This window comes from Podarcis erhardii (assembly GCF_964252035.2).
Source record: "Podarcis erhardii genome assembly, chromosome: 9".
NCBI lineage: Eukaryota > Metazoa > Chordata > Lepidosauria > Squamata > Lacertidae > Podarcis > Podarcis erhardii.
The window spans coordinates 22778667-22797517 of NC_138512.1; the positions used below are offsets into that span (position 1 = coordinate 22778667).

The 18851-nt window shown below is 43.6% G+C and overlaps 1 protein-coding gene across 2 annotated transcripts in view; it reads right to left on the bottom strand.

Annotated features, from left to right (window-relative positions):
* Positions 1 to 14481, bottom strand: part of NSUN7 (NOP2/Sun RNA methyltransferase family member 7) — a 29613-nt gene extending 15132 nt beyond the window's left edge. The window contains exons 1-6 of one of the 2 annotated variants that reach the window (XM_081875770.1): positions 14276 to 14481; positions 13427 to 13506; positions 9140 to 9510; positions 5177 to 5235; positions 3407 to 3537; positions 877 to 1029 (exon numbers count right to left, since the gene is read on the bottom strand). In XM_081875770.1, the coding sequence (XP_081731896.1) occupies positions 877 to 1029; positions 3407 to 3537; positions 5177 to 5235; positions 9140 to 9452 (656 nt within the window). In that variant the 5' untranslated portion in view covers positions 9453 to 9510; positions 13427 to 13506; positions 14276 to 14481. Of the gene's footprint in view, positions 1 to 876; positions 1030 to 3406; positions 3538 to 5176; positions 5236 to 9139; positions 9511 to 13426; positions 13513 to 14275 lie in introns of those variants that run through there. The other variant, XM_081875769.1, reaches the window with a different exon arrangement.
* Between the last annotated feature and the right edge of the window lie 4370 nt (positions 14482 to 18851).

Consider the following 18851-nt stretch of genomic DNA (forward strand, 5'->3'; position numbering starts at 1 on the left):
ACCTGGGGTCGCTCCCAAAATAGTGATGCTGAATGTATAGTAGCAAGTAAATATTGAATCAGACAGCTAGACTTTGGGGTCACTTCCAAATGACCTTTTTATCAAGTAGGCATCCTCATCACTTTACACAAAGTTTGTAGAGAAGTAGAACAACAGTGGCTTTCTATTAAGTATTCTGTGTTCCTTATAATAAAAACTCAAATTCTGAGGGGAAGTGGGTTTGTTGTGCAAGGGTGCCAAATCAACTTCAGTTGTGCAGCCTGAATTTACCAGTATGTGATTTAATGCCACCTAAGAAGAGACAGTCTGAAAGGGCCTTAGGAGCACATTCATTGTTTTTGGTATCTAACAAAAATGTGTACTCTCATTTGGCAAAGCTCTCCTGTTTCTGTTTGCTGCTCGTGTCTAAATAAGATTGATTTTAATGTGTCACACAGGAATGCAAGGAAGCAGTTGCACTGTTGGGCATCCAGATGTAGAAATATGGTTCTAGGTGAAGTCTCTAGGTGAAGGCTGGAGCTGGCAAGAATTGGCAGAAACAACATTTGTAAGTTGCGGTAGTCTACTCTGCTGCTGTAAGCAAAGGAACCAGTAGATTCAATGTAAAGGGTGCAATGGCGCACACAACAGTGTGTTTTGGTAGTTAAAATAGGCAGGTACAGACTACCAACAAAAGAACGTTCCACTCACATTCACCACTAAGTTTAGAGTACTAGGACAATGTTATGGAGCTTTCAAGAAAACCATTTAATTTACTTGCCACCAACACATTTTCTCATGGAGAATATGCTTATATTATCTATGAGCATGTGATATAATTATGAAAGAAGCAATATTAAAAACATAGATGCTACACTAGCAAGCTATCAACCTCACCTTATTTTAAGTGAATTGACCCACACATACAAGGGTAGTGTGGAAGCCCTTTGTTCTTGTTTCCTTATTGTTTCTGGCAGAATGTGTTCTAGAGAAAGAGCATCGTGTTTGATTCGACATCTTGCTAATGCAGCGGCCAGTTTTGTCTTAAAGCTATAGATTAAAAGAAGGATATGTATAAATCTTGTGACAAGCTTAATTCATGATTATTTAATCTTGCAAAATCCTTTTTCCTTGCAACAATCAATACTGGTATTGAAATACATAAGAGAAAATTATGGTCAACTCCCCTGTCCCCAGGGCATTTACAGCTAGAGAAATCATCAGAACAGATTCAAGTTGTGCTATAATGGTCTGATCTGCTCCACTAAGCCAGAGGTGGGGAACATAGCCCTCCAGATCTTGTTTGTCTATTATTCCCAACCACACTGACTATGCCACTGAGGCTCAAAGACCAACATCTGGAGGGAGGGAAGAGGAAGACTCTTCCCTCTGTTCCATAGTTTAGCAAGCCAGGACCTGGATCAGAGGTTCAGAGCATGATTAGCTTCATCTTGTATCAGTTGTCCCCACCCACACCCCACGACATCTCCTCTGCAAATACTCCAAAGCCTTTTGCTTTGCTCAAAGTAAGTTGTCACTCAAGTCCCCAGCTCTCTTACAACTGGCCAGCAGCAGGTGCTCTTCCCTCTAAACATCATTAGACACATCTCTGTGCAAAGCTGCAAAGCCTTTCCCCATTCCTAGACACTCGCCAGGAAGATTTGCTAGCCCTCTTTGTTGACCCTTTGCTCCCAAGCCTCTTGAACAAAAGTTCATATGGTAAGCAAGCAGAAGAAGTGTCAGTAATTACTTTGGTCCACTGAACAAGAAAGGGGGTGGATGGGTTGCTGAAGAAATGGGAGTTGGTAGCTTTTAGATCCAGCTGTACGACTGCATCTGTTGATATAGTTTGCCAAGCTAAAAATGCTGTTTTTCTAAATGTCCAGTGGGTTGAAGGAGGGTGATACATGCTTCTTGATAATAACACACTCAATAATTTAAACCACTTAGTATGAGTTCTTTTAACCCCTAGTTCAGTATGGTAAAAACTGCCCATGGTCCCTTTAATGGCCCATCAACGTCCCACCCCAAAGCCTCATCTAGGCTAGTGAAGAACAGCTTGTCAGAAGCAGGTGGGAAGGGAAAGGAGCCTGTCGCCCGGCAGAATGAAAAGGAAGGGAAAGTGCCAGTGAGAATCTCGGCATATGAGCCGTGTTGAGTCATTCTTCCCCTGAAGCTCTGTTTCTAGGCTAGCAGCAACAAAAGAAACCAGGATACGAAACCTGCATGCTGCAACAAGCCAGAATTAATTCAGGCCAAGATTCACAACCCAATGTTAAAGTGATTTTCGATCCCAGATTGTTGGTTCCAAATGAAACTAGGTTTTAGTAAGCCTGGTAAGGATCATAGATGCAAACAAACCAGAGACAAGTTAAACATTAGAGCAGCCCTGCTGGATCACATCAAAAGACCTATATTGTCCAGCATATTGTCTCAAAAGTACCCAGTTAGCTACCTCCTAGAAGACCACAAGAAGGACATAAGCGCAATGTTACTTGCCCACTTGTAATGTCCCCAAACTGGTTTTCAGCCATCATGACTAGAAGCCATTATCCTCCATGAATTTGTCCAATCCCCTTTTAAAGAAGTCCACATAGTTGGATTCCATGGTTTAGATATGTCCTGAATGAAGTTCATTTTTTCTGTCCCAAACTTCCCACCATTCAGCTTCTATGGATGACCCCCTAGCTCTAGCACTATGAGAGATAAACCTCTGTCCACTTTGTTCACACAAGACATAATTTTATGCAGCTCTATCATATCCTCCCCCTTACTCATTTTTTTTTTCTGAATTAAAATGCCCCAGAGCTATAACTGAGCCTCTCTCTCTTTGCAGTTTTTCCTGCTCCCAGCAGTCTTCCTAATCTCCTGAAAAGGCCATCGGGGGAAAGCTGGAAACAATTGGTAGCAACACCAAGGAAGTCTATCCTCTGTATTCTTGTGGAAGCATTTTTCTCTTTTATATAGAAGTGAGCAGGGTGTTGACTTACTTTCCCAAGATAATATGAGATTGAAAGAAACAGAGTTAATATCCCATGGAGGGAGCAGCACCAGTTGGAGGCAGGGCCCCTCTGCTCTCCTCTCTTCCAAATGCTGAAGGGAGAAGTGGGGGCACAGGGAATTTGGTGTTGCACAGGAACATAAGGTCCAGATTGGTGGATTTGCTCCACCACACAGCACTGAACTTCCCACACCTTGCTCCACACCCCTCTGGTAAGCGCCAGAGACACAATGCGTTTGGAAGTCAGGGAATCAGCAGCACCCCACCTCTGCACCAGCCACTACTGGGGGGCAGCATTATATTATTCTAATCAACCTGAAATCAATCAGTCCAACTGATTGTGAAGCCCGACATGAGATTTCACATCTGAAAATTGTTCAGTACTTGCTATCAAATGAGAATCCGTCTACTTTCTTGTACATATACCTGCAAAGATAACGCTCAACTTCCTGGACTTCTGCTATTTGTTCTTCATCATCAATGTTTTCGCGAGCTTCAAATTTCCGATCTTGGAGATCATACAGCATCACAACAACTAGACTGGTCAATTGGTCTGACTGCAAAAAGAGAGAATTGCCATGTGGCAAGATAGGAAAGCAACAAAAAAGAATACCCAAATGCTAAATCTGCAGCACAACCCTCCAAACAGAGAGAAGAGGTTCCTACATATTATAGTGACATGGGTGGTGTTATGGTCTAAAACACTGAGCCTCTTGGGCGTGCCAATCGGAAGGTCGGCGGTTTGAATTCACACAATGGGGTGAGCTCCCGTTGCTCTGTCCCAGCTCCTGCCAACCTAGCAGTTTGAAAGCACACCAATGCAAGTAGATATAGGTACTACTGCAGCAGGAAGGTAAACGGCATTTCCATGCGCTCTGGCTTCCATCATGGTGTTCTGTTGCACCAGAAGCAGTTTTGTCATGCTGATCACATGACCCAGAAAACGCCAGCTCCCTCAGCCTGAAGCGAAATGAGCGCCGCACCCTATAGTCGCCTTTGACTGGACTCAACTGCCCAGGGGTCCTTTACCTTTATACATATTATAGTGCAAAAAAAAAAAACAACTGTTCAGATGCTGACTTTAAAAAATGGGGACTAATAAAAATGGGGGACTAATAAAAAATGAAAACTATTTTTTTGAACCTTTTGAAATACATCTAATTGTTAAAATAAACCAGAAGACTCTCTTCAGTTTTAGAACCACTAGTTCCCAGTAGGCCATGATTTCTTATTTTTTATTTATAGTACACACACACAGTGAAGCCAGCAGTCCAGTAACTGCAGCATTTAAGAAAGCTTTTTGAAATGCAGTTTACAACCCCAGGGCACATGTGGAGCAGCTATGATCTTCAGATCTCTTGAATACAATCAACTGCAATGCTAGCCTTCCAATAGCAAAACAAACCTGAGTGTGGGGTATCATTCTTTGTTTACTCAAAATAAATTGCTGTGCACTTTCCTCATTTTTATTGGCTTTTTCCTGTCCACCACTACCAATTTTTCTAGAGTTACATCGAAAGTGTGAACTGATAGCATTTTATTTGCTTAAAATAAATATGTGTTGTTTCTTTTTTCATGTTGTATAGCTCTAGGCTTGCCATATGTCAGGAAAGTTCCTGACATGTCCTAGTTTTCAAGTATAAAAATGGCGCCAAGGGGAAATTTTGCCAATTGACAAAATGTCAGAGAAAACCTAGTTGTATGGCAGCACAGGGGGGAAAGCGGCAGAAACAGCTCCAAAAGCTTGGTCCCCCCCCCAAGCTCAAGAATTTGGGTTTGTTCCCAAAAATAGCCCAACAACTTTGCGGATGTCAGGAATTTTACTGTCTGAAATATGGCAACCCTATATAGCTCAGGGAAAACCTAATTATCAGAGATCAAATTGGCAGGCTTCTGCCATATATGTTTACGAATACATAGGTGTCACAGGTATGTTGTGTGTTTGTGTGTGTACATACAGAGAGGGAGAGAGAGGATTCTGAAACTCAAAAATAAGACATGCAAGTCCATTTTTCTTTGAACACAAGCCAGTCCTTAAAGCTTTATACTCATCTGCACACAAAGAACATGGATTATTTCCTTTTTAAATTAGTTACTCATCTAGTGATGTGTAAAGTGAGTGCATTAGTAAGTTATCTGCACAGGGTAATTTAAGCAAACAAGGTACAACAAACACAAAACAAAATATTTACTCACTATTGACTGCATTGGATAAATGCCACTGTCTAGCAATATAGTTTCAAGAACATCTTGATCTACAGACAAAAAAGATGGTAGAAGCGATCTTCAAATTATTACAGCATTTGCTTTTTTAAAAATTTGTAGCAATCAGTAACATTTAAACATTTCTAAGGTGAATTCTGAAAATATGTGTGAATAAGTGTGAATAAAATTTAGTATTCCATGAGTACAAATCATGTGTTTAATGTCACAAGATGTACAAGACCATAAGTGGCAATATTTGCACATCTCACTAAACAATGTGCCACTCAGAGCTCGTCCCACCGAAACTATGGAAACTGTCTATGGTTCCACAGAAAGAATGGCAAGCCATTTCCCAACTTTACTTATAGATTGATTTAGTTACATTAGCAGGCTGTGATCACTTCTCTAGCTGCAGTTTTTCCCCTTGGGCTCAGGAAGCAGCCCCCTCTCAGTTGCTGTCTCTGGTCATGATGCCGTCCCTGAGTAACACCATGGTTTAGTGCAAAGTGCATAAGCCATAAATCTAGAACTAGATTTCTCCCCTACCCCTTCCTCCTCCTGCAAAGAAAGGTTTTTGGCCTTAGTTAGCCATGTATTCCCATAGGAATCTTCATTTACACCAGCTATGGTCAGTTTCAAAATGAGCCAACTTCAATGTAATTTATGGTACCTGCCTTTGAAAAATACACACACAAGGTACACACAAACTTTTATCCCCATAATGAAATACAATCTACTGGCTGAAGTGGACATGTAAAAGAGAGAGAGAGGGAGGGAAACCTCTCTAACTGTGTACACAGGTTCTTAAAAGTCAAGAACTGCAAAACACAAGAGCAGGAGTGCACACAAATGTTGTTGGAACACATTCCGTATTAATAGCACGGTACATAACATCTTGTTCAAAAGGGAACTTGTGTCCATGGAAAGGTAGAGGGAAAAACACAAGGCAGCTCCACCCCACCCCCAGTGTTTAACAACTGGATACCTGGCCTTGTTCCCATCCAGGGTACTTTTAATGGACTATTGCTGTCTTGTTGGTCGTTATAGTTTCAATAACACAGAAGCACAGCACTTACTAAGTTTAATTTTTAGATTCATGGAAGTATTTGTGATTACACTTTGCCTAGGATTTTCCTCTGTTTAAGCACCACATTATATTCAATTTCAACTAGGAATGTGGATTATTAATGCGGGGCAGAAATAGTTTCTCCTCCCTGCATGAGCGATAAAAGCTGATGTCACCATATTTTAGGTTGTTGCCATGGATGCCAATAGCTTTCCCTCCACTTCTGCATACCAATCCAGACATGCTTATCTCAGTTCAGCAAGTTGGCAAGGTAACCTTCCTCACCCTCCTTAATTTCCTATTGGCACCTCAATGTCTGAATACTGTGCACTTTCCACCACAGCTTGCCCCTCTAAAAGATAAAAAGAACTGACTTTTGAGGGAAAGAAATATATTTTGGTGACTGCCTACATATGCCTGTTTATTAGCTAAATGTCACTTTTGTCAGAGACTTAGTGCGTGTTTGTGTGTGCTCTTGTTTCATAAATGCATGCAGAAAACCAGAAAGTTCTCCAATCAATGGATCTACAAGGGCTGGTTCATAATTGTCAGGTCTGCCTCTAGATCCCAGCTCACAGAGGACCAACGCCCGGTGGATATAATATACAAAGTCTTTATTGAAGTTTAGTTTCCATTTCAAAGCTCTGGGCGCGCAGACCCACGTCTCGACGCTAGACCGGCTAAGTCCCCTCTGACTCACTGCTCCTCCCACACCAGTTTAAGATCCTAGCCCGGCTCCACCTCCTACGCTGTCCTTTCCTTCGCTGGGTCCTTCTGCCCTCTGGTTTTTCCTCCTTCCTGGACTCCTCTAACGCTGACCCCCCTTGGTCTTCCCCTTCCTTCCGGCGGGCTTTAGGACCTGGCTCCCTACCCGGGCTCCCTGCTGTGCCGCTCGCCTGTACATTTGAACTTGGCGCGCGCGCCCAGCCAGTAACCTTCCTCCTGACCGTTTCCCCGCTTCCTGATGTGGGCGTGACCAAACCTGACTCCTCTCCTCTCGCTGGTGGTGAGAGCACTGGTCCCGATTCCTGGGACTCCCCCTCCCCACTGCGCTCTGGTGGGGAAGCTGGTCCTGATTTCCAACTGCTGCTCAGGGACTCTCTGCTGGCCCCTTCCTCCTGGGGCTTCCCCCCTGGAACCCCCCTCGCCCTGGCCATCGGCGCTCCCTTCTGTGAGTCCTCCGATTCGCTGGAGAGGCTTGTGGAATAACTCTTTCCACTGTCACTGCCTGCTCCCCCCTCGGACTCCTCCTCCTCAATCTCCATTTGCTCCCCCTCCTGTGTCTCTCCTTCTGAACCCCTGACAATAATAAATTAAGTTATGCAAAGCATACACCAGTTTTCTTAAGAAGAATAACCATGGACTTTTTAAAGACTTATTTAAAGGTCTTTTTAAAACCATGTATACATGGTTCTGATTGTTTCCCCCACACGTTGTATGATGTCCCTGCTACAAAATTAAATTTGGCAGATAAGCAGAGTGGGGAGCTCTTTTTCAAAGATCAAGGAATGTTTCAGAATTGGACTAGGGTTGGGTTTGACAGTAAAACCAACCCTAGACCATAGGGCTAGACTATAATTAATTTGTGGGAAAAAGCACTAGAGCAGTCACTCAAACATTCTGTCAAAGATGAAGGCCAGCCACTTCTCAGCAGACAGACAAAATAAAAATGGATACATATATGTGCTGAAGGTGATCCAAAGGAATATGGAATGTAACATATAGATGAGATAGAGGAAGATACAGATGTATGGAGGAAAGGGACATGCAGATTATGCCAAGCTTATGCCAACCATCCCCTCCAGTGGTTACATCCAACTAAAAACCAAAATAGCATATCACCTAAGCCAGGGGTCTGCAACCTTTAAGACAAAAAGAGCCACTTGGACCTGTTTCCGAAGGAAAAAAAAACTGGGAACTGCAAAACTCGTCATTATAAAAATAACCTATTTGTCACTTTTTTATTATTTCTTTGTTTGACCCCTCAGAATTATTCCTCCTCATAGAAATAAACGTTAAATTAGCAAGTTACCTTTTTTCTGTGTGTGTTCTTCACTCCCCTTCAAAACAGTGACCAACGTACATGCCCCCTTTCAATGCAGTGACCAGCGTACATGCCCCGGGCGGGAAGGTGACGTCGGGACGGTGCGTGACTAGCGCACGCACCGCCCCCATGCGACGTCACAGCCAGTACAGCACCCACCACAGTGGGGAGTGTCGGGGCGCACAATGCGCTCCTCCCTTCGCTAGTATCCGCCCCAGAGCTGCGGCAAAGGTGTAAAAGAGCCACATGCGGCTCCGGAGCCGCGGGTTGCCAACCCCTGACCTAAGCTGTATGTTTTATCAGCTGCGTATTGCTCAGGCTAAATGTACTGATCCAGAAAGCCCAAGCCAAACATGCACACACCCTGTCTTTTTTCCCTTTTCTACTTAAAGCTATTAGTCCTCTAAGAAAGGAAAGGAATAGAGACACAAGACACATGCAACGTGAAGTAGCTGATTCTCCCTAGAAAGCAGTGGTCTCTCAGGAGCAAGCTGTCCTTCATACCTTGGAAACATATATGACCTGCTTTTTTTCTTTTTAAGCCCTGGGCAAAAAGGCAGAGAAAAATCTGCCAAGCATGCAGTCATAGTTGTTGCAAACTGATCATTGGCACATATTCTTGATTAAAATAAACTCATTCAAGCCCTAAAGATTCAAGATTTGCAAAAGAGAAATGAAACACCATTGTGTGGTTGAAAGAGACACAGAAAAGAGGCTCTGCTCTCTATGCCAACTAGATTAGTCACAAATTACATAGTTCTAAACACAAAGGTGAATTATGTACACATATTACTTTAATGGTTGGGGTGGAAAGAAGAAAAATTAGGACAGGCTTTCTACTTACATTTTAGAGCACTAAAAGCCAGTTCATAGGACAAACGTTGGAATTGTTCATCTTTGAAATCAGGGAGAGAAGGTAGTGGCCCATGTCCATATTTTACCAATATTTTATCTTGAGGCTTTTCATTATGAATGCCCTGAAAGATGTTGGCAGCGTTTACGTAAATGGAGTCCTGATAGCCATTTTTCTCAAACAGGCTTGTTGAGCTTTTTTCAGAAATTACTTCTCCATTTGAAAAATTCATCTCGTGGAGACTCGAAGTGTCACTTGCAATATTAACATTTGAATGCCCCAAGCTACTTCTGAGAACCGGCATTGTTTCGGTATTGATGTATCAGTATATAGAAGGGTGGCAAGTCAGACTCTGAAGATCCCTGTGGAAATATGGGTTGTATATTAATTGCAACAAATCAGTTGACAAGCATTTTGTTGACATTTGTTTTGTATTCTTCTTTGAAAATATAATCATATCATTTTGTCTAGGTGGCTAACACAGTAGACATCACTAGCAGGAACAAATTTATTTATTTATTTATTTCCTGCCCATCTGGCTGGGTTTCCTCAGCCACTCTGGGTGGCTCCCAACAGAATAATAATAATAATAATAATAATAATAATAATAATAATAGCAATAATGCGATAAACTTGCGATAAACTTCCCTAAACAGGGCTGCCTTCAGATGTCTTCTGTTTATTTCCTTGACATCTGATGGAAGGTAGTTCCACAGGGCGGGCACCACTACTGTAAAGTGTGGTACACCCTCTGCCACTGCAGGGAGGTATGGAAGGACCCTCTGGCCCCGCGGGGAGGCCCAGCAAGGCCCCCCACCACCCCAGATACATATTGGGATATATCAAGATACAGTATCATGATATTTAACTGGTGATATATCGCGATGTTGAAAACCAGATATCGCCTAGTTCTACATATATTTTCTAGGAAAATCCCTATACAGTGGTGCCCCGCAAGACGAATGCCTCGCAAGACGGAAAACCCGCTAGACGAAAGGGTTTTCCGTTTTTTGAGGCACTTCGCAAGACAAATTTCCCTATGGGCTTGCTTCGCAAGAAGAAAGCCCATAGGGAAATCTCCGGGGACCTCTTTTAAATGCTGGCGGTGGGGAGCAAAGCCTTCCCCCCCCCTCCGGCCTTCAGAAGAGGTCCAGGAAGGCCGGCGGGGGCCGAAAGGCTTTGCTCCCCACCGACAGCATTTTAAAAGCGGTCCGGGATAGCAGGGAAGCGCTTCCCGCTATCCCGGACGGCTTTTGAAGGCAGGCGGGGGGGAGCAAAGACTTTCGCCCCCCGCCGGCCTTCAGAAGAGGTCCTGGACCTCCTCTGAAGGCCGGCGAAGGGCGAAAGTCTTTGCTCCTCCCTGCCTGCCTTCCCGGGGGCTTTAAAATCGCCCCGGGACAGCGGAGAAGCGCTGCCGCCCGCCAGCACTTAAAAAAACCCCGGGACAGCAGAGAAGTCCTCTGCTGTCCCGGGGTTTTTTAAAATGCTGGGGGTGGGAAGAAAAGCCCTTGTCGCCCCCCCCCCCAGCCTTCAGAAGAGGTCGGGGGACAGACTGTCCCCGGACCTGGTCTGAAGGCGGTTTCCATAGGAACGCATTGATTGATTTTCAATGCATTCCTATGGGAAACCGTGCTTCGCAAGACGAAAAACTCGCAAGACGAAAAAACTTGCGGAACGAATTAATTTTGTCTTGTGAGGCACCACTGTACTGATCCTGTACCATCCTCCAATATCTAGTCCTAGACCTAGATCCTCAAACTGAAACAACCAAGGATACAATGCACCTGCAGGGAGATGGGACACAAACCAGAAGTTAATCACAGAATCCCCCCACCACCCAGACTAGGGCTGGATTTGGTTGAATTTAAGCTGCACACAAGAACGAAGTGAGGAGAATGGGAGAACACATCTTGCTCTGTTCCACAGGTCTTCAAGTATAAGGAAAGTTTTCATTGAGAAAGTTTAGAAAGGCAAGTTAAGTACAAAACACTTGAGAAACACTGTGGTACTGCCAATTGGGCTCCCATCACCAGATGTTGTTGGACTCCAACTTCCATCAGTCCCAGCCGGATTTATGATGATGGGAGGACACCACACTAGCTACCCGTGGCAGGTATATATGTCAAGTCTGCAAGTGTAAAACGAAAGCATCTTGCTACCACTCAGCTCTGATCAACTAATTGAGCCTGGTGACAGATATATGTACAGTGGTACCTCGGGTTACATACGCTTCAGGTTACACATTCCGCTCACCCAGAAATAGTGCTTCATGTTAAGAACTTTGCTTCAGGATAAGAACAGAAACCGGGCTCTGGCAGCGCAGCGGCAGCAGGAGGCCCCATTAGCTAAAATGGTGCTTCAGGTTAAGAACAGTTTCAGGTTAAGAACAGACCTCCGGAACTAATTAAGTACTTAACCCGAGGTACCACAATCAAAACACTTTGACTGGAAACCATTAGCATAACGGACACCAAGAAGAACCTCTTCAGCAACCTGATCCTAGGAACCGCAGGACCAGCAACTACCTATGCTGGCTCCAGAACAAAAAATATCAAGCCACTGAAATGCTGCAGCTTGTAATATGACCTAACCCTAGTTACTGCAAAAATATAATCATGTACAATAAAGTCATTTTGCAGAGCTGAAGGTGGTAACGGTGGCATGACTGGAGGCAATGCAACACAGGTTTGTATTTTATAATCTGTTGCCATTATATTGGGTAGATTGAGGTAGAAAGGCAGGACAGATTTATAATATAACAACAGCGATCCCTAAAAGCTTTGTGGCCAGCAAAGAGTATGTCTAAGCAGGGCTTTTTTAAAGCAAATTTTAGAAACTCCCAGTGGTATGAGATTATAACTCACACATAAAGTGTGGACTGCAACAACACATCTGTGTGCTTTCTTCCTGTGGACATGCATGGTTTATTGATTAGTCATATTCCAGGACATTTAGAAACCTACATATACCTGGATAAAATCTTCAGGACTAGTACTCTGACAGCACTAAAGCAGAAAAGCGTTATTGCTTTCATACTAGAAACACTTGTAAACACTCCGTAGAGTAGAAGCGGACATGTCTTTGGTAGCGGGAAGAGAAATGGATATGCTTTTAAAATCCCTCTGTTTAAGTACTGTGCTTGTAGGTTGCTATCACAGGATTGTAACCAAGAGGCTGCTAAGACAGGAGATATGTCCACACAATATGATGCTGTAGTATAGCTATGTCAGTGTGAGCCAGTATTTGAGCAACCGTAGCTCTGCTCACATAAAGGACTAAGATTTATTATTTGGGGGGAGGTGACTGAGATGTGACCCAAGGCCATTTTCTATTTTAAGTAAATTCAGCTGTCGCACTTTGCATATGCTGTCCCCCGATTTGTATAAGTTTATGTTGTTGATAACAAGCACAGCATTACAAGAACCATTTCCTCATCAACTAGGAAAGCGTAATGACCGTTTAATATAAACAGCAGCCACAGCATCAAGTAAAGAAGTAAACAAATCTATTCAAAAATAAGGTAATTGTAGAACATCTTATCAGCTTTCAGCAGAATCAAAAACCTTCCAGGAAGCATCACTAAAAAGAACTGCTTCTCACAGATCCTACATGAAGATCACATTTGATCAACAAAATTGCACGCATCTTTTGACTGCCACACAGATTCCAATTTCATGATATAGGAAACTTCCAATTGGTAACAAGTTGCACATGAATATACCTGGTCAAACATAGCAAGCATAAACTGAAGTGCTACCCATAGAGATATAATCATTTGTGAGGTGGCCCTTGAAAGAATTTCTAATATTTCAAAATCTATTTAGTTGCTTAGTGGGACCATTCCCAGTACAGTACTAAACAATATGTTTCCTATTTTTAAAGAAACCCTCCTTACACTTTCCATGTCCACAGAAATTACATGCAGTCTACCGCAATAAAAAAGGTGGTAATGTCAGGTGAGCTGCCTTTCTCAGGTGAGACACCTGAGAAAGAACATTCAAGGTATTACATCAACACACACAAAAACTGGCAATTAGAACTTAGATCCTGCCCACCGCTCTTTCAGATTAATTCACCCCCCAAATCCACATGGATTACGCATCCTAGCAGAATAGCTTTCATGTTTCTTCCATGTGAATTTCTTCCCATCGCTCATTTCTCTGCACACAGAAAGCATTACGCCTTAATGACTAAGGGATATTTGTCGTTGCCGATCCCAAAACTCTTCCATCGCTTGGAAACCGACGAGACCGAAGGACAACAAGGAAATGCACATACCTGCTGTTAAGAAATGACTGGAGTGCTTTATTTTCGTGGCGGTGCTTTCCCTGGTGGGACCTCTGTACTCTTCTGATCAACTGAGAGAAAGAGAAAGGCAGGATTAAGGAAGCCTTCCCTGAGATGAGGGAGAATACTGCACCTGTCAAATTTCTGCCATCCTGCAGCTACTGTGTTTTAGGGTTGCCATCTTTCAAAAGAGTAAAACCAATCCCAAAGCTGTCAAGCTTATATATATGTATATAAGATGCAACACCAGGGATGCTGTGTCCAGATTTCCCAGGACTTCAGGATCCCCTTCAATTGAAAGTCCTTTTTTTTTTGTAAAAAAAAAAAAAGAAAAAGAAAAAAGATTGACAACTTTGGGGTTCCTCAAAAAACAAAAAAAAGGTTGAGAGTTTTGGGGTGGTTTTGTCCTGGACCCTTGACAAGTCCATCGGAAAATCCAGTTTTGTTGGACTTGTTGAGGGCCCAAGACAAAACAACCCCAAAAGCTGTCAATCTTCTTTTCTCTTCTCTTTTTTACAAACTAGGACTTTCAATTGAGGGACGCGTCGATACCTCCCTGAAGTCCGGGGAAATCCGGACACGTGGCGCGCACCGGTGCTGCACCTGTTGAATTCCTACCGCCCTACCAACTCCCGCGTTTAAAAGCTGTGAAGGGGGTCTGAGGAGAAAAGCGGGACGGGTCGCCTCAGCAGTGAGGCGGTTTTGGCCCCGAGTCCCTCCCGTCCACCCTCACCCAGCGACGGACCAGCGCAGCCCTCGACGCCCTTCAGGGATGCTCCTGGGTGGGAAAGTCCGCTCCCTCGCTCGCTCACTCGCGCTTCTTTCCTCGGTCCTCCTCACCCGCCCGCCGCCGCGCGACTCTCCCGGGCGGCCTCGCGCATCCCCACCCCTGGCCGACGGAGAGGTGGGGGGGGGGATTGATCCTGCTTGACCAGCGACGCGCCCGACGCTGCTCCTCTCGCGCCAGACGCCGCCTCCCAATCTCCCCCTCCAGGAGGGGAGGGGCTCGGGCGTCGCCTCGCCCCGCCCACGTGCCGCACCCGCCGCCGCCGCGAGCCAAAGCCGTTGCGTTCAAATCTGGACTCCGCCATTCGCTCGCCCGCCGGCGGGTGTGAGCAAGTAGGCGCGGGCGGGCGTGGGTTCCTTTTCGGGGAGCTCCCATCATTTCCCCGTGCGTTGAAACTCCCTTCGCCTTTCCCCCCCCCTTTTCTTTGCGTCCCTTCTCCGTGTCCTCGCGCGCGCTTGGCGTCGCAGTGTCCTCACTCCCACCCTGCGTGGGCCGACGCTTTGGTACCGCCCGGCGATGTCTCCCCCCCCCCCGGGTTCTCTCTCGGAGGGCGGGCGGAGTAGGAGCCTTTCGGCGCAGGTCTACGCTGCTGCTTTCTTCAGCCCGTCTTATTTTATTTTATTTTTATTTATTTTTAATTATTCATTTGGCTTTGCAAATCACACTTTTACAATCACATATCCAACATACAACATAAAAAATGGAAGGGGGCGTTATTGGATTATTGTTTTTATTTTTATTTTATGTCTCGTGATCTTTTTTGTGAACCGCCCTAAGATCTCCGGCTATAGGGCGGTATATATTGAATAAAAAACAAGAGTACAAGTAATCACCTGGACTTCGCTCCTCCCCTTTGTGGGTCCTATTGTTGGTCATTTTCTCCTGCATCGTTTATTATACTAATCCAGAGCTTTTACATCTCTATTATATCCAAAATTCACCATTAAACTACAAGTGTGCTTCCAATCCTAGTAACAATTTGCTATTATTAGCACCGTTATTTATTTATTTATTTATTTAACCTACTAACAATTTTAACTGCTTACAATGGTTTTTAAGATAAATTACAAATTTGCCCCATTATTAAAATTTTGGCCTTCCTGATTTCTGATTCTTCCAGACAGTGCCATTTTCTATGGCCCTCAGGACTTTTCCCAAGTCATACCCCATTTCCAGGCCACATCCCTCACCCGACCTTTTCTTTGTCTAGAATGTGTCCTTGACCTTGGATCATGTTTCTTGCTCACCTGGATGGAGGATAAAGAGTTGGGATGCAGGGGTAGCCTTAAGGAATGGCCTCTATTTTTTGTGATTAAGTCCTTATACACAGAAGATTGATGGGAGGACTTGATCAGGGAAAAAGTGTGACAGTGTTGGGGTGACAAGCCTTTGATGCATATACAGTGGTAGCTCTGGATGTGAACGGGATCCGATCCAGAGCTGTGTTCGCATCCTGAAGTGAATGCAACCCACGTCTGCGTGTGCACGGGTCACGATTCACCGCTTCTGCACATGCACATGATGTCATTTTGAGTGCGCATGTGTGAGCGGCGAAACCCAGAAGTAACACGTTTCGTTACTTCCGGGTCGCTGCAGAGCACAACCCGAAAATGCTCAACCTGAAGCAACTTCAACCCGAGGTATGACTGTACAGTGGTACCTCAGGTTAAGAACTTAATTCGTTCTGGAGGTCCGTTCTTAACCAGAAACTGTTCTTAACCTGAGGTACCACTTTAGCTAATGGGGCCTCCCACTGCTGCTGCGCTGCCGCCACACAATTTCTGTTCTCATCCTGAAGTAAAGTTCTTAACCCGAGGTACTATTTCTGGGTTAATGGAGTCTGTAACCTGAAGCGTCTGTAACCTGAGGTACCACTGTACCATTTTCACAGTGTCCACACAATTTTTTCCCCATCAAAATGCGATCCTGTGTTTTTTCTCCACTTAATCCAGATTTACCTTTTTCGGGGGGACCCACTGATAGCAATATGCTAGCTCCTTATTGCGTTCATTCAGAGGCGTGTCATGGTTTTGAAGTCTCTTTAGTGTTCCGATATCCTTGTAGCTGTTCTTGAGTGTTTGGCTGTTCTGTTTTCATTAGGAAAACTCAAGGTTACACAAGAATAAGCTATCATTTTCCCCCTCCAGCCTGCATAGATCTTCTAGAATCTCTCTCTTTAAAGGCAGATGTGTATGTCCTCCACTGCAAATCTAAATATTTTTCAGATACCATATATTTTATCATTCACCATCCCTCCTGCAGTACCTATAGTTATCCTGTTAGGTTTAGCCTGCCTCTGCAGACAGATCAACACAACCCGGCCATCCATCTTGGCAACTATCGGGTCTGAAATCTCCTTGCAAATAGATTTATTTTCACAACATTGGCCACTATTGAAGCCATCCAACTAAGCCAGATGGATCATTAGCCGGACACACAGTGGCAGTTTTGCTTGATGTAAATTGGCAAGGACTGACTGACACAGTGACAAAACACAATCCCTTAGGTGTCCAATTTGTGCAACGAACTTTTTGTCAAATCTCAGTGGCCCATTGTGTCTTAACAAAAGGCCTTTACTTGACTTAGTAATGCTGAGTGCCTTCTGCCACACTGAAAACAGACCCAGTAAGTAATTTATTATAAGCTAAAATCAAATTTTGTATGATGAAAAGCCAATTTAAAGATCACAATGCTTTTGTTTTTGAACTCCCTGCCATTGTATTTTTCAGCAGCTGAACTGATGGCTCTTGTAAGGTAAAGGTAAAGGGACCCCTGACCATTAGGTCCAGTCATGACTGACTCTGGGATTGCGGCGCTCATCTCGCTTTATTGGCCGAGGGAGCCGGCGTACAGCTTCCGGGTCATGTGGCCAGCATGACTAAGCCGCTTCTGGCGAACCAGAGCAGCGCACAGAAACACCATTTACCTTCCCGCTGGAGCGGTACCTATTTATCTACTTGCACTTCAATGTGCTTTCAAACTGCTAGGTTGGCAGGAGCAGGGATCGAGCAACGGGAGCTCACCCCGTCACAGGTATTCAAACCGCCAACCTTCTGATTGGCAAGTCCTAGGTTCTGTGGTTTAACTTTAACCCACAGTGCCACCCATGCCCTGATGGCTCTTGTAAGCAGTGTAATTTGAGACATTTTCTTTGCTTAACTGTAATACAAGCTACACAATATTTGTCCAGCAATTAATTAGTAACAGAAGCTCTTGCCAATTACATCCAGGAGTCTTTCTCTTTGTCCAGTAGAAACAAATTTATACAAGTCTTCTATTCAAGCTATTCAAGAGCTGTAATTAAACTCGCCTGATCCTTTACTGTAATTGCTTCTCAGTTTAGAATTTTTATCTCCCATTTTGGAGACTTCTGTATTTTTTCCAGAAATAACGTTCTGACATAAGTTCAAATGACTGTATTGTGTCCCAAAATAAACATGAATACAAGTTTGATGTTTGATTTTCGTGTTGTTTTTATCCTACATGAAAAAAATCTTCATAGAACGCAAAAAAATATATATGATGCAAAGTAAAAATGGCCATGATAGGATATCTTTTGATCCTCTAATCTGTTCAGGAAGTAGCATATGAAAATGATGTTTATTAAGAAATTTATAATAATGATTTATGATAATAATAATTTATTATTTACGGTATACCCCGCCCATCTGGCTGAGTTTCCCCAGCCACTCTGGGCGGTCTCTTGAGAACCCCCCCTCCCCAGATTTTCAAGTAGATCAGGTATGGGGTGGAAAGTCCACTGTCATAGATTGCCAAGACTGTGTGAAAGAGAGAAAATGCTAATGCAATAACCTGAAATTTTACTGGTGTTTTACATGGCAAAAGTCTGCAACAGGCAAACCCAAACTCCCTGAAATAAACACCACTATCTTTATGCAGATTTTCTATCCCTTTAATATTCATATCCACACCATCCATTTAAACCACATGACATTCCCAAATAATTCTGCGAACTACAGTTGACCACTCATGGAGCTACAATTATTCCCGGCACCATTAACAAATTATTAGCCCAGTAGCTCTTTGTGGGAGACATGTGCTTCAAATGTGATTTATACCTCTGGTATGGGTGTGATCATATACAGTAGAAGAAAATTCACAATAAAATACTTGTAAATTATATAGCACCTATCACTTAAATACTGCTTTTACAGTCAGCACCCTCTAGTCCACCCTGTGCATTTTTGCTGATAAATAAGCCCCAAGGAGGAACATGGGATTCGCTCCGAAGCACAAATGCTATGTATGCAATGTAAGGAATATAATAGACATTTTGGAAATGTTAGAAGTTAATATAAACACAAAAGCTGTTTTGATATTTGTGGACGCGGAGAAAGCCTTTGACAATATTTCTTGGACCTTTATGAAGAAGAATCTCCAGGGGATGGGGGTAGGTCAAGGGTTTGAAAACGGTATAGGCGTTATATACTCTGAACAAAAGGCTAAACTTATAGTGAACAATGTGATTACGGAAGAACTTAAAATAGAAAAAGGGACACGCCAGGGGTGCCCAATTTCTTTTTTTTTTTTTAATATATATTTTATTAAAGTTTTTGAACATAAATGCAAAGATAGAAAACAGTATAACATATATCATAACATACTTTC